At 40.0% G+C, this 13821-nt stretch overlaps 1 protein-coding gene across 3 annotated transcripts in view; it reads right to left on the bottom strand.

Moving 5' to 3' along the window:
* The window catches only part of LOC135241427 (RNA-binding motif, single-stranded-interacting protein 1), a 54007-nt gene extending 46938 nt beyond the window's left edge, over positions 1-7069 (bottom strand). For 2 of the 3 annotated variants that reach the window (XM_064311823.1, XM_064311821.1), the window contains exon 1: positions 6810-7056. In XM_064311823.1, the coding sequence (XP_064167893.1) occupies positions 6810-6878 (69 nt within the window). In that variant the 5' untranslated portion in view covers positions 6879-7056. Of the gene's footprint in view, positions 1-6809 lie in introns of all 3 variants that reach the window. The other variant, XM_064311825.1, reaches the window with a different exon arrangement.
* Between the last annotated feature and the right edge of the window lie 6752 nt (positions 7070-13821).

Genomic DNA, 13821 nt, shown 5'->3' on the forward strand with positions numbered 1-13821 from the left:
TCAATGTTCAGTCAGCTCTGATAGAGTACATATGATACCCACTAGACTCAAACTCTGTTAGACCTGTCTGCAGACTGAACATTTCACTGTGTAGGATATAAGCTTTAAGAGACACAGGGAGCTCTGACTCAACACGGTTAATCTACCCAGGTACATGGAACTGGATACAACGGCAAGGAGGATATAAAAAAATTCACACTACGATTGGCGGTGAGAAAGAAAGTAATCGTTTGTCATTGAAAACCCAATCCATTTCAGCATGGCTTTTAACAACAAAGCATCACTTTCTTCCATTCAAACTCAAGTGTCGGTGGAATTGCTCATGCCCATTGGATATAAGCTTTATCAGTCAACCAATCAATCATTCAAAAATAGGGCAGCCATAGAGTAGTAATTTGTCTCAAGGCATTTACGACAAAGAATGAAATTGTGAAAAAATATATAGATTTCTTTATCGCGTTTGGTGACACGCTAGGAATGACAGACATGTTATCCCACGGCTCCCCGGGACTTCTCCAGGTGACAGGGATGCTGTTTTCTGTGTGAGGAGCAGCTTCTCCTCTGGGATGTTCACATTCTACGGCAAGCCATGAAAAGAGGAGCATGACTGTGAGAAACACTGGCTGGGAGAATCAGCATCTTTCTCTGCAGGGGTGGAGGAAAGGCCCAGAATGGCCCATTCATTTTAAGCATTTAGTTTAAAGCTAACAGTCAGCTTTTAAGACTGCTGTTTTAAGCAGTTAGTCGGCGGTACAGTTAGTCTGCAAACCTGTGATTTTCACTGATCGTTACTGGAGGGAGAGTGGGGTTTCACCGAGCCCATGATCACCACTTCTCTCTCTTTAACAGAATTTCTATGATTGCTTCATTTGGTAAGTCACTGATAAAGCACGATGGCTCAGCTCACTTTGGCGTTTGTAAAGCCTAATTAGCTTCAGAACTCGTTACTGCGGTAACAACAACACCAACATATTATCGCAGCTGCTTTTAAGAGGTACTCATTCATTTTGATGCTCATTTGGATGCGTGCACTACACAGCTCCAAGAGACCGCTGTTGAAATTTTAATATAGTGAGCAGCGCCGTCATAGTCAGCACACTGTAAGAAAGCTTAGCAGCGTTAACTCGCTCAGTCCTATATTTTGTGATTATTTTCTGTGAGAAGATGCACTGTGCCATAGGCTGAATTAGAAAGATCGGCCAGTAGTTGGCCAGTTTTATAGGCATGAGCTGAACACTATGTGAAATCCGTTGTAACTTTAGCTGAACAGAACCCTGACACTAGTTGGCTTGCCACTTGTTTGTGTGATGCAAACTATCTATTTATATCATGGAATAATTTTAACTCTGCTATCAAGTAAACATAGTATTTGTAGTAGATTAAAATAGTACACATGCTTGACAGGATTTTTATTTCACTCTGTCATTTTATATGCTGGGGAGTAATGTTCATATTTACTTTTGGTTGAAGAGGACCAGCTCTGTCGCTGAAACACGCAACTACCCATTAATGAAAACATCTGCATTTCAATATTGCCATTTTAAACAGTTCCGTGCAAAGAAACAGACCCAAGTCAACAAATTATTTGAAATTCTGCAGGTTACGGAAAAAATCTAAGATGCATCCATTTTCACCAACATTCCAAACAAAAATTCTTATTTCATATGATTGTGAACTTGAAGTGCCATATTTTGTTGAAAATTATCCAAGACCTTCAGGAATGTTTTACGTATACGTTTGACCCAAAAATGCATCAAATGGTTTCTTCTTGTTTGCTTACATATTTTTCAATAAATGTAAAACAGGGCTGTGGTTAATTAGCAGGCCCCTGTTTTAAATGACTTTTGACCATCTAGTTCTGAAACAAAGGTACTATTGTTACTTTTGGGGACCTGTTCTCCATATGAAAAGTACTGTTGGCTCTAAGGACTTATTTTCATTACATTACATAATTACATTACAGGCATTTAGCAGATGCTCTTATCCAGAACGACTTACACAACTTTCACATAGCATCCATTTATACAGCTGGATATATACTGAAGCAATTCCGGTTAAGTACCTTGCTAAAGGGTACAACGTTACCTTTCGGTTACAAGCCCAGTTCCTTACCCACTGTGCTACACTCCGTCCCTCTGTCCCGTGTTTTCAAACAGTACTATTACATCTATATGTTAACCCCAGTAACAGTCACTAGTTATTACCAATATCTAACTGACTAATAAATCTGTGAAATTTTGTACACCGTGGTCAACAAGTTACAAAGGTACTACACTACTATGTGTGTCCGTCATTACTGGATATTGCTCAACAGTCACTGATATTTTATTGATCTCCACAGGGTAGAGTAAACCATAAATGCCATAACTTGATAACGTTTTCACATTTCATGTACTTCAAAGGAGATAATCTATTTTAAAAGCAATATGGTGACAAATACAGGAGGCATAAATGTACATTATAGCGTTATAGCATTCTTATGACAGATACTTTTTTAATAATCGTTCTACTAAATATTCTTTTTAAAAAATTGACCACAGCATATCATATTCACAAGTTCACAATACTGTATGTCAAATATGTAGACATAATAATGAAAATATTGTGGAAATACTTGCAAGTTTTTCTCACTTACGTACCTAAAATATCATAAAATAACATGGCCGAGTTATTTCCTTACAAATGCTTCTCTATGAGCTGTATGGTTAGGCCTATACGGTACTTCAAAATAGAAATAAACTAATTTTACATTTTGTAATGACAAATACAAAATACCACAGATGTAAATGACTTTAAATAATGATTTTCATGTTTGGTTGTGACTTCCCATGAATATATTTCAAATGAGGACATTTTCCCTTCCCATGGAAACGCTCGTCAGGTTCTTGTCCTTTCCATGATAAAGCTTATCAGGTTCATTCTCATAAATAAAATATCTCCCTCACATGAAAAAAAAAAAAATAGATTCATTAATCAACACAGAAAATTGCAGCTCAATTATATTACTCCTTCCATCACATTATCCCAGAGAGCACGTGCACAGGTTTTACACCTTCCTACCAAACTATCAAAAAATAAGCCGCGCAATGCTTTCTTCGCACGGTATGAGTGCATCCGCAGGCAGTCACTACTTCACAGAGTGCACTGCGCGTATGACTCCACACTAGCCCCGCATTCTGCTCGTGTCAAGGTTTCAAGAATGAGAATCATAATGAGCACAATGGGTGTTCTTTCAGCTCTATGCGGCAAAAAGGGCAGTGCAGCTATGCTGTTTAATTGTGTACACTCCGCTGCCAGGCAACCCACCAGACTTTATTGTAAACATTGTATAAGGCTTTTTCAACCTCAGCATAATGCCATTGTTCAGCGCTTCTGCGCGCGCTGCCTATGGAAGTTAATGCGTTCGCTCTCTCGCCGATCGCCGGCTCGTGTTAATGAGGCCAACAAGCGCGACTGTTTGTCAACACCCCGGTATTTCAGCCGGCCGAAGGAGCGCCCAGATATCGTGGGAGCGAGCGAAGATCTCAGTGATGACGGAAGAGATAAAGGTCTCTTTCTTTCCTCCATGGAAAACCCGTTTCCAGTATCGAGGTAGAGAATGTCTCTGTGAACGCTTTATCTTTTAACCTCAGTGACCCCATCTTCCAAACGTCTCCTGAGATCAACAATGAAAATTGTCAATGACATCTGAAAAAGTCTAGTTAATTATTTTAAATCGACCGCAGATAAATTTTTACCTTTAATTATAAACTGAACATATTGAAGCTTATGAGTTGGGTATCTGTGAACTGAAAATATATAATAAATCAGTAGCTATAGTTTATGTAAAAATATGTATGAGCCAATTTGTTGTCACAAATGAAGCCCAATAACAGTCATTTCACAGCCAAACAGCCTTATACATTTCCCAACTCTGGAATATTTTAGGCAAATCCCAAAGCCAAAAACACCCTAAGCAGTAGTGCTCTCTATATTGGTGGATATATGCAGTAATATAAATGCAAATGCCCACATTATGCTCATACTCACATTTATTTATTTATTTATCCTTTATTTATACAGGTTGTCTCGTCGAGAGTAAAATCTCTTTTACCAGAAAGACCTGTTCAAGAGGCAGCAGTCACGCACCCATTTCCATTACAAACGTAAATTATAGATATATCTCATATTCCCTTTATGAAATCAAAAGCACAGCATTTCTTCACACTTGGCCCAAGGTCAAAGCCACAAGCCCACAGAAATGACAGAAGTGCACTTGTTCTCAAACCAAATACTACACTGTATTACCTTCTGCCATTGTCAAAGCTATTCCCACAACCATCATCCAATGAGTGAAACAGCCATGGATAGAACTGTGACTGACGCAGTACAGGCTAGCTCATCTCAGCACTGATTCCATGCAGAGACATTCCCTTCTGTACAAGCTAGGCCACATTTTTCTAGCTTTTCTAAAGAACATTTAAAATCTATTCTTTCTGTTGGTGAACGATCAGAGTGTAGGCGATGTAAAAAAAAAAAAGGAAATCGTTGTTACAGTGTCAGACCTTTGTCCCCAGAGGTAGGCGATTTAAAAAACACAACACGAGGAAAGTGTCTACAGTGTCAGACCTCGCCCACAGCCCCTGACCGTATCTGCATGCCGTAGAACACAGGTTAAAGAAACACCACTCTGTACACACAGCAGTACCAGGGGTGTTCATGTTCACGTCCTTAACCGCTCTGAACTCTGATCACTCTGCAAAGACCGAAGAAACTAGCACACGCTTGAAAATTCACTAAGCCTTCATTATCGTCGAGCATTGTTTACTGTTTCTCCCTTCACTAAGTTGCTTGGCATTTCATTAAACGAAAATAAACTTCAGCTGAGGTATAACAACTAGAGCAACTAGATGCATGGCTCAGCATTAAGGGCTTGTTTATGACAACTGGTTGCTACTGACCGAAAAGCAACGTAAATTAGCAACTTTTTAATTACCCTGATCAATACAAAGAGCATTATGTAGCTTACCACCAGCATCATCGACATTAGAGGTTTATAAGAGCCAATGAAACATGCCCACACGGAACTACAAAGCCATTACAACTCTTTTTCCTCTTGAATAATTGAGAGGAGAGAGCGACCTGGCTGCACATTAGTGACATTAGAAACTTTCTTCTGCCGTCTTATACGCTCACTCAATAATAGAGTAGGAGGTGAAGGTGTGCAAAACTCTGTTCTTCTTTGAGCTTTGAATGGGTGGATTATTAAACTTATAAGGGTAGGTGTACTCTTAGTAACATGTCATTAAATATCCTGGCGCATCTATAAAATACGCACAGCACTTAATAAGAGATGCACTACATTCTGAACCCAGACCCTCCCGAGGGTACCACGTTCACTCTTGTTGTCAATGACACATTAATATACCATTACAAAGTTGTTAGAACTATAAGTCTCTGTACAAACGTATGTCATATTTGTTCAATGGATAACAAGACAGATACATCACATCAGATGTAATATTCTAAATTGTTGCCATGTCAAATAATGCCAATAATCAACAGTACAAATAGAGAACAATGACACCATCTTAGATGAGTGTCCCATTTGTTGTATCATTTCCATCTTAAAACCCCCAGGTCCATCTTAAATATCGCATTTATAAAGGTGTCTATAGGAAGGGGCGTATTCATGTTGAAATGCATACACAATGACAAGTGGATAATCATAAAACTCGTAGGCATACATGGGTCATGACGTCTACACACTAGACCAAGAAACTACAGTTTTTTCATGATCATACCAAACTCCCTTTATAGCCTGTTGTCTCAATGCTGTCTCGTGGTTACAGAATATCGTTCTTAACTCATTTTTAATCCTTCATGGCTCATTTAACTTTTTATTCTGTTTTTCCATTGACCTTGTTTGATCTTTCCCATATTCATTTTCTCACCAATATTTTCCCGTATTTCTACTTTTATTTATACTGCTAATTATTTCACAATTTCACATCGGGTAGAAAAGCCAATGATTTTATTGTTCCGTTAATTACTCTGGACAGTGTTTGTTAACAAATAGGCTACATTTGCATAAAACTAATAGACTACTTGGGGACAATTGGGCTGCCTGTGGTGTTATTCAAGGATACATTATCAAAGCATGCATCATATTACACAAAAGACAGCACAATAATGCGAATTATGTTGAGATCTAGCTAGCCCACATAAATATAGCCTATACGTAACCTCGTCAATTAAACGCGCAGTTGGGTTTCATTGCATAACTGTTTAAATTTTGATTTGATGCTGTTCAAATAATCAATTGTAGGCTAATCCGTTAAACTTTTAATGCGTTTATCCACAGCCTATTGTTACTGTAGCTATTGACAAATGTAAAACCATGGAAGTCTACTCACAACAATAACGTGGTGGTTTTAAATAACTGATATAAAGTCTTAAAGAGATGAATTATGTGCAAAGTGATACATATTGACGTTTTAATCGTTGTAATGAAATGTAACGCCTTAACGCAACCCTTAAAACAATATGACTGAAGAAGAGCAAGAGTCGTCTAAAAATCCATGAAGCACACCAGCATAAACGAACATAAAGACAGTTCGATAAAACTGTTACAAAACGACAGGCTACCTGGAGAAACAATAACCACATAAACACTGGCTTTTTAAACTGAACACTGTCAAAAAACTAATTAAAAATGGAGCACGAGATACCGAAAATAAGCTGCAGTCGTCTCAGCAATAAGAATAGCCAAAGCACCAGAAACGCCCCAATTCAGTATACACTTTATAAATAAAATGTTGTTACTGTACCGTGGCTCGCAGGTACTGTGGGTAGTAATACGAGTACTGATACATCTGTTGTTTCCACACTTTTCCCATGAAGATACTGATTTAAGCCTGCAACGCAGGAACTGAAGATTACTTCAGTGCCGCCTATGTCCTTTAGCTTCCTTCGTTTCAGTTTACAACAGACCTCACCCTAGAAGCGTCTGTTAAACACACAGGGCATACACCTCTGTCAGCCGCGATACTGGTATTTGTGCCCTACAACTTATCGGCGTCTTTAATTATCATCTTTTTGATAAGAATTAGCAGATCTGTACGATCGGAGGTGATGGCGGACCTTTGGTTCGGACGAGAAAGTGGCTGCATCACTCTATAGCTTCATTTGAATCGGAGTAGAGACAGACCGTGTAGCCTATGTCAGTATATCCATATACAAACCCTCATAAATACAGTACCATTACTGGCAGGCTCTTGTACACCGGAATGAAGAGGACGACACGTGGATGATGGGATAAGCATGTACCTAAAAGCGATTCAACATTTTCAACCTTTACATTTTTATGCAAACAATGTAACCGCACAAGAAATAATGTGTAAATATCCTTACCTGATAAAGCTACTTCCTGTTACAAAATAAAGGTGGTCTTGTGTTTTAGGAGTGGACGCTGTTGTTTGATTAAGCGGAAAGGGTGACCATGGTCAAACAATGATCAAAATGCATTTAATTCTATTTTCGTCGACTGTCAGACTGTCTATACAAAAACTAAATCAAATAGACTACTGCAAGCACTGCTTACAGTTACATTACGAAAATGACAGAAATATCATATTGTTATAAGTCAATAGAACTATGTTCGGTAATTACTGAGCAATAGGGTTCAGAAAGAGTTCATTCAAATGCATATAAACCTGGGGGTTCTGAGACGCTACATAAGATATTCACATTCCTCACATAGGCCTATTGTCTATTATAATGCTGGCTGAGATTTGCATTTTAATCAAGATAGAATGCACATTTCCTCAAAGGTTTGCGCTACCAACTAAATAACCACTTTTTCTACATAGTTTACCTCCCCTCACCTCCTTTTCAGGGTACCATAATGAATGTTTGAAGTCTGTGACCCGTAGTCATTTTTAGGTGCTGAGTATCTTGTCTGGTGATGCTCTGCCAGGCCTGTATTGCGGCCATCTTCAGCTTCTGCTTGTTTCAGGGGCTAGTTGCTGAAGCTTTTTCTTCAGAATATGAAAGCCATGTTCATTTGGATTCAGATTGGGTGAATGACTTGGCCAGCCAAGAATTTTCCAGTATTTGGCTTTGAAAAACCCCTTTGTTGCTTTAGCAGTATGTTTGGGATCATTGTCTTGCTGTAGGATGAAAATCGGATTACAGAACTAGACAGAAAAAAAAGTCCCGTACATTATGGAGCTCACTTTAATATCCAACAAAAACTACATGCATTAACACTACTACATTTTACAACATTATATAATATGTTTCAGTCGTATGAAATTCATTCATATGCAGATAATTTAATATCCAGTTGTAAGTAGGAATTGTAGTATATCTTTGAAATTGCACTGCAAATACAGTACAGAATTACCTGTGACTTAAAAGACACATTGGCCTGGTTTAGAGGGCACAGTTTAAGTTTTGTCCTTTGTCCTGTTCAATTTTGTATGGAAAATCGCCATTCAAAATTGAATTTAGCATAGGACTAGGCTTAATCTATGTTTGTGAAACTGGCTCATTGAGTAGTCCTAACTACTAGGCAAGAATAAACTCTCTTTGACAGACAGAGTACAATTAAGGATTGGGTTTAAGTTAGAATATGTGTTGGATGTTTGTTTAAAGATCACAAGGTTAAGGTTCAATGTAGTGTAAAAGGGTCTATGCCACAGTACCTGCATGTTTCATCAATTAGTCATTTAGGGCTGGTTTCTCAGGCAAGGATTAAGCTTAGTCCAAGACTAAGGTTTCTTTTCAGTGGATATCTCCACTGAGGAAATGGTTTTGCTTCAACTGTTCTGTGTTGAAAAACAGATGAACATTTTATCAAAAAAATATCTCACATTTTCACATTGGATATTTTCTCATTGAAGTAAAGAATAGATTTATGATTCTTTAAAGAAGGTAATTAAAGGTGTTGTTTTGTCAGTAGTCTGATCTTTAAGAGAATGACAGGTAAAACGATTTTTACTGTGAATGGAACCACTTGATTGTACTGTATTTCACATTCAGGCACATCTAGCATTGTTTTTGAAAAGAGGACAGAAAAGAGACAATAAGACTGTGGTGTGGAAATGATTTATTCTGCAGCCTACTTTGATCAACTATTGAAATACCTTATCCAAATTCAGAAAATTCCCATTTAACAAAAAAAAAAAAGAAATGAAATTGATTTGTCTTAAAGAAATAAGATAGTTTGTCCATATAATTATAATAACATAAAATGAATGCTATGGGCTACAGGGTAAATCAGCTATGAAAGCCTAAAGGTTATATTTGCAAGGAAAATAATCCGAGTGTGATCACAAAAACAGGGAAGTGGTTATTAATTACAAGCCAGGGCACAATATGTATGTCACTGTGGAAGACTTCCGAGGTTATTCACAGGTAACAGGATATCTTCCAGAAGCTTTGCCACTTAGCCACACCACTTTAAAACCACAATACCGGAAAAAATAATATTTCCATGCGTTCATGTTATGACTAAACATCTTGGTTACAGATCGAATGCGATTTGCTTGTAGTTGCCGGTTCATTGTATTTGGCCACAGTGTGCAGTGACCAGTGGGTGGGTTGGAATCTTGACCGTCATCCAGCTCCGGTCTGGAGAGAGCTGCAGACTGAGAACTTCCTGTATCCAGCGGCAGGAAGCTGCCAGCTTCCAGGGAGGAAGGGCTGGGCCCAGTCCTTTAGGAGAGGCCTGGAGCCTGCATCAGATAACACAGGAGAATGCACTATAAAGAACACTCCCAGACACAGTTCTGAACTAGATATTCACATTTAATCAGACTAGCAGCACTGCTGCTTAAATACATCATCTCTCTCCCTTTTCTCTAGCTCATATGCATATATGGTGTTGCAACGTTATCGAAGAGACTTGGCAACCAAAGACCCAAAAAAAAAAAATTATGTCAGTTTGTTCTGCCAATTTTTATGCTGCTGTGTGATAATTTTCATATTTGAGGGCAGTGTATGCAGTTGGATATGTTCTTTCGACTGCTCTTATTAAAATTTACAAACCCTGGAGACTTGCTCTCCTCTAATGGTACTGTGAGCAGGCTAGAGTGGAGTCACGGTGAAGAGCATATGAACACTTTGGCTCCACTAGCCATTAATGTGCTTTTCTTTTTTAAAAAACATTTTTGGCCTAATGTAACCTCTGGAAGGAACTGCCCAACTCACTGGTGAATTGCGATTTGTGTATAATCACATTAACCACATAAAAAACACTTCAACCACGTGTCCAGAAATATGTACTGCGCTGTCACACCCAGTGCTGTTTCACACCAAATATGTTTGCAAAGTGGAATATATAATAATTATAAAAGGCTAGGTGCTTTCCAATCTTTTCAATCATGTATCCAAATACACTGCATGCATACTTATACTACCTACTTCATATGTCGACAATCCAATTCTTTTACACACTTTAAACGCTATCAACACAGTTCATTGTGAAGCAAAAGAAGTAAACCACATTTTTATGTTTTTTTAGAGGTCATATTGGAAAACAAGATGGCCCACAGAAAGTTTTTTTTTGGGGGGGGGGGGGGGCATTAAGGTGAGATTGAGTGAACCAAGACATTTAAAGAGTTGTCTTCTACAGTTCATCAACAGACTGAAAATTAACAAATGTGTGCTAGTTTAACGGGTTTAATGAAAGTATAAGCCGTCAGCACATTTTAATACTCTGAATGCATGTTATGCGAATTGCTCTTGATAAAGGTGTCTGCTGCGCAGGTAAATCATTATGGTCATAACTCTCATTTCTTCAGCTGCTGATGAATCCTCTGGCAGCTTACCAAAGGTCTTTCTCCCTCAGCAATACCAATGAGAGCCACCCATGTACCTTAAACCAGTACTGTCCGTGAACAGACGCGGATACCGGCTAATATTTAAAACAGCTCAGTCATGTCATACTGCGATTACGTTAACTGCATTGACCACAATGCAATAGCGCATAGGCTACGAATCAAACATTCAGAGTGGATTCTGTTACAGCTATGCAAACAATCCCACTAGAAAGTTAACGTGACAACTTTACGACCGCTAATACGGTTTCACCGAGGTGAACATGACCATGAATCCTGTATTTTTGTTTTTTTAAACAGGCATGCTTAAAGGACGCAGGAGGGTCTGTTGAGGGTTAGCCCCGGGATCAGTGGTCTCCCCTGCACCGATTCATTATCTCCCATCTATCCGTCCTGCTGCCCACTTCCAGATGTGCACCGGTGACACGCTCGTTCATCAAGCGGAGGAATCCATTTAAGGGGCCGCGGCAAAACGCAAGCAGGTGAGGCAGCGCTCTCACTCCACCCACTCCCAGACCCGGGCACCCAGGCGTCCTGTCAGGGGCCGGGCTTTTCACTTCAAAGTAGCATCTATGGAAACCGAATATACTGCAATATGTCGTAAATGTGAGGAAATATTGGGGGGTATAATCATAAATATTTTACAGCAATTCCATTTCTGAATTATATTGCAAGATATGAAAGTTTGGCCATATATTGTTGATGTGCAATATTTCAGTAATATTTTTTATTTAAATATATGTGCAGCCCATTCAATTTCTATTTGTGCAGGCCACGTCTCATGGTTCGGGAATACCCTGTTTAAATCATTTTAATCATTTCAAAATGTTGACCTCTTAATTCCATCTGAAATGTCTTCCTTCTAGATAATTGTACTGAGAATTCTTTTCAATGTTGTCCGATTGAAAAAGAGAAAGATGGGAAAATGGAAATGACTTGATGCCTGTTTCTAGCTGAGGATTGAGTTTGCTCTCTGTTGCTTTGGTACCAGCTGTGTTTTAATATAGGAGTGTGAAGCCAGCATTCGTTGCTTTGGTCACGTCTGCCCGCACCGGTCACGTTTTCCCTCCTAAAGCCTAAATGTCAGGTGACCACACTTTGAGCATTATAACACCCCCACCAAACCCCCAGCATTCACATATATACAGTACACACATAAGTTTGCAGTTCAAAATGCGAAATTGCTGCAACGTCTCCGCAGACAGCATTTCAGTGGAACCTTTTTTGTTTGTGATAAGACATTTCTGTGTTTTCCGGCGCAGGAGTGTTTCCACTTTTCTCTGACTTCCTGAAACGGTCTTTTTGAGGCAGCTTTAAACATCAGTCTCTGCTTCGGCGCTTCCCTGTATATTTACTCGTCTACATGTACACCCATATCCTCCCTCTAAGAGCAGAAATCCCCAAGGGCAGCTGAAAAAACATCATTATCTGCGACTCTCTCCGCCATTACAGATCGCTCCCAATGGGAAGCGCTCGCACCGCGGCGTTTGGAAGGGCTCCCCGCTTCCTTCCAGCTCCATTTCCCATCCTGTATACACATTCACGAGCTGTACGAGTCGTCCCCAAAACCCTGAGTGGTCTGCCCAGGCAACCTATGTTACCTGATGTTGCGCAAGATCTTTTAAGGACCATTCATGCTAATCATTTCAAGGATTATCCTGCCACCATATGTCAAGCCTCACCCAGGTACAGAAAAGTAGGCATTGACATTTTTGAGCATTTTGAAACTTTGAGGTGGAAAGTCCAGGAGTCAGAAAGTAAAAGTCCCGCCATGTGTTTCTTCCCCCCGTGAACTCAGCCAGCTGTTTTCACTAATTAGCTCTACCTCCTGGCTGAAGAATTGTGCTAATTAGCAAATCCAGGTGGCTGGGATGAAATACTGGGAAGGACTTTTAGTTTCTGAACACGGATTTTCCACATTTGTTTAAAACATGAGGCGCATCTGAAAAATGAAATCACAGATATGCAATAGTCCCAGTATTTAAGGAATACAGAGTGCCTGCCTCTTTTTCACCATTGTTACTTATTATTTTGAAAATTCCCCCCTTATATGTCTTCCACACAGACAATCGCGCCGACAGTTCCTCAGATGCTTGTTCTTCGAGTTGCTGAAATGCGATCTGTGCATTTCTCTCCGCATTCCTGGGCCTGTCTCCCCCTCCCCCTCCCAATTCTCGCAGATGCCTGGGCTCTCTGCCCTGCCCTCCCTTCGCTCTTTCATCACGGCAGACCTACAGCGCTTTGCTTATTTTGCCGGCTTGGAAGACGTGGGAGAAACGGCTCCAAGTGCCAAGATTAACCGCCGTGCTTAACGCAGCGCTCTGGAATGTACGCGCCAGTCACTGCCAGCGAGAGATCTAACGCTGCTGTATCCCGTCCAATCTCTGCAATGTCCTCCATCAATTCGCACAATTGTCCATGTATCCTCCAAAGACTGCGCAGCAGGGCGGCCACCGTCGTCAACCAGCCGAGCTGCCAGAGCTACAGTACGGAGGGACAGCTGAAACAGGTCATGCAGCCGGTACAGACAAACTGCATGCGGCCAATCGAAAACGAGAGGCACAAATAAGCAATGAGACGAGGGTTACTCTGCAGAGGGAAATCCCATCTCCCTAGGACAACGCTATCGCCAATCATACATCTACCTGTGCTAATCTGGCGCACAGTCAACACTGGAATTCAGACATTGGTACGCTGAACCTCGCTACGAAATTTAATATCCAGAAAATACGTGTTTTCGATTTTCCTAATTCAGCATTCGGCTTTTGTATAACTCCTTCTGTTAAATTGACTTTTTACCACACTGCTTCCAATGAAAACAATCATTATCGTCTTTCTTGTACAAAACAGATTGCAAAAAACAAAAACAAAAAAACAGCTAAGAATAAAGAAAGAATAAAGAGAAGAAAAAAACGCTCCTGCAAGCAGAGAGGGGATGCTGTGCTAGGCGCGCGCGAACCGCACACACAAAATGACCTTGCTGGCTGGCGGTAAGTGG

The sequence above is a fragment of the Anguilla rostrata genome, chromosome 15 (assembly GCF_018555375.3).
Source record: "Anguilla rostrata isolate EN2019 chromosome 15, ASM1855537v3, whole genome shotgun sequence".
NCBI classification, from domain to species: domain Eukaryota; kingdom Metazoa; phylum Chordata; class Actinopteri; order Anguilliformes; family Anguillidae; genus Anguilla; species Anguilla rostrata.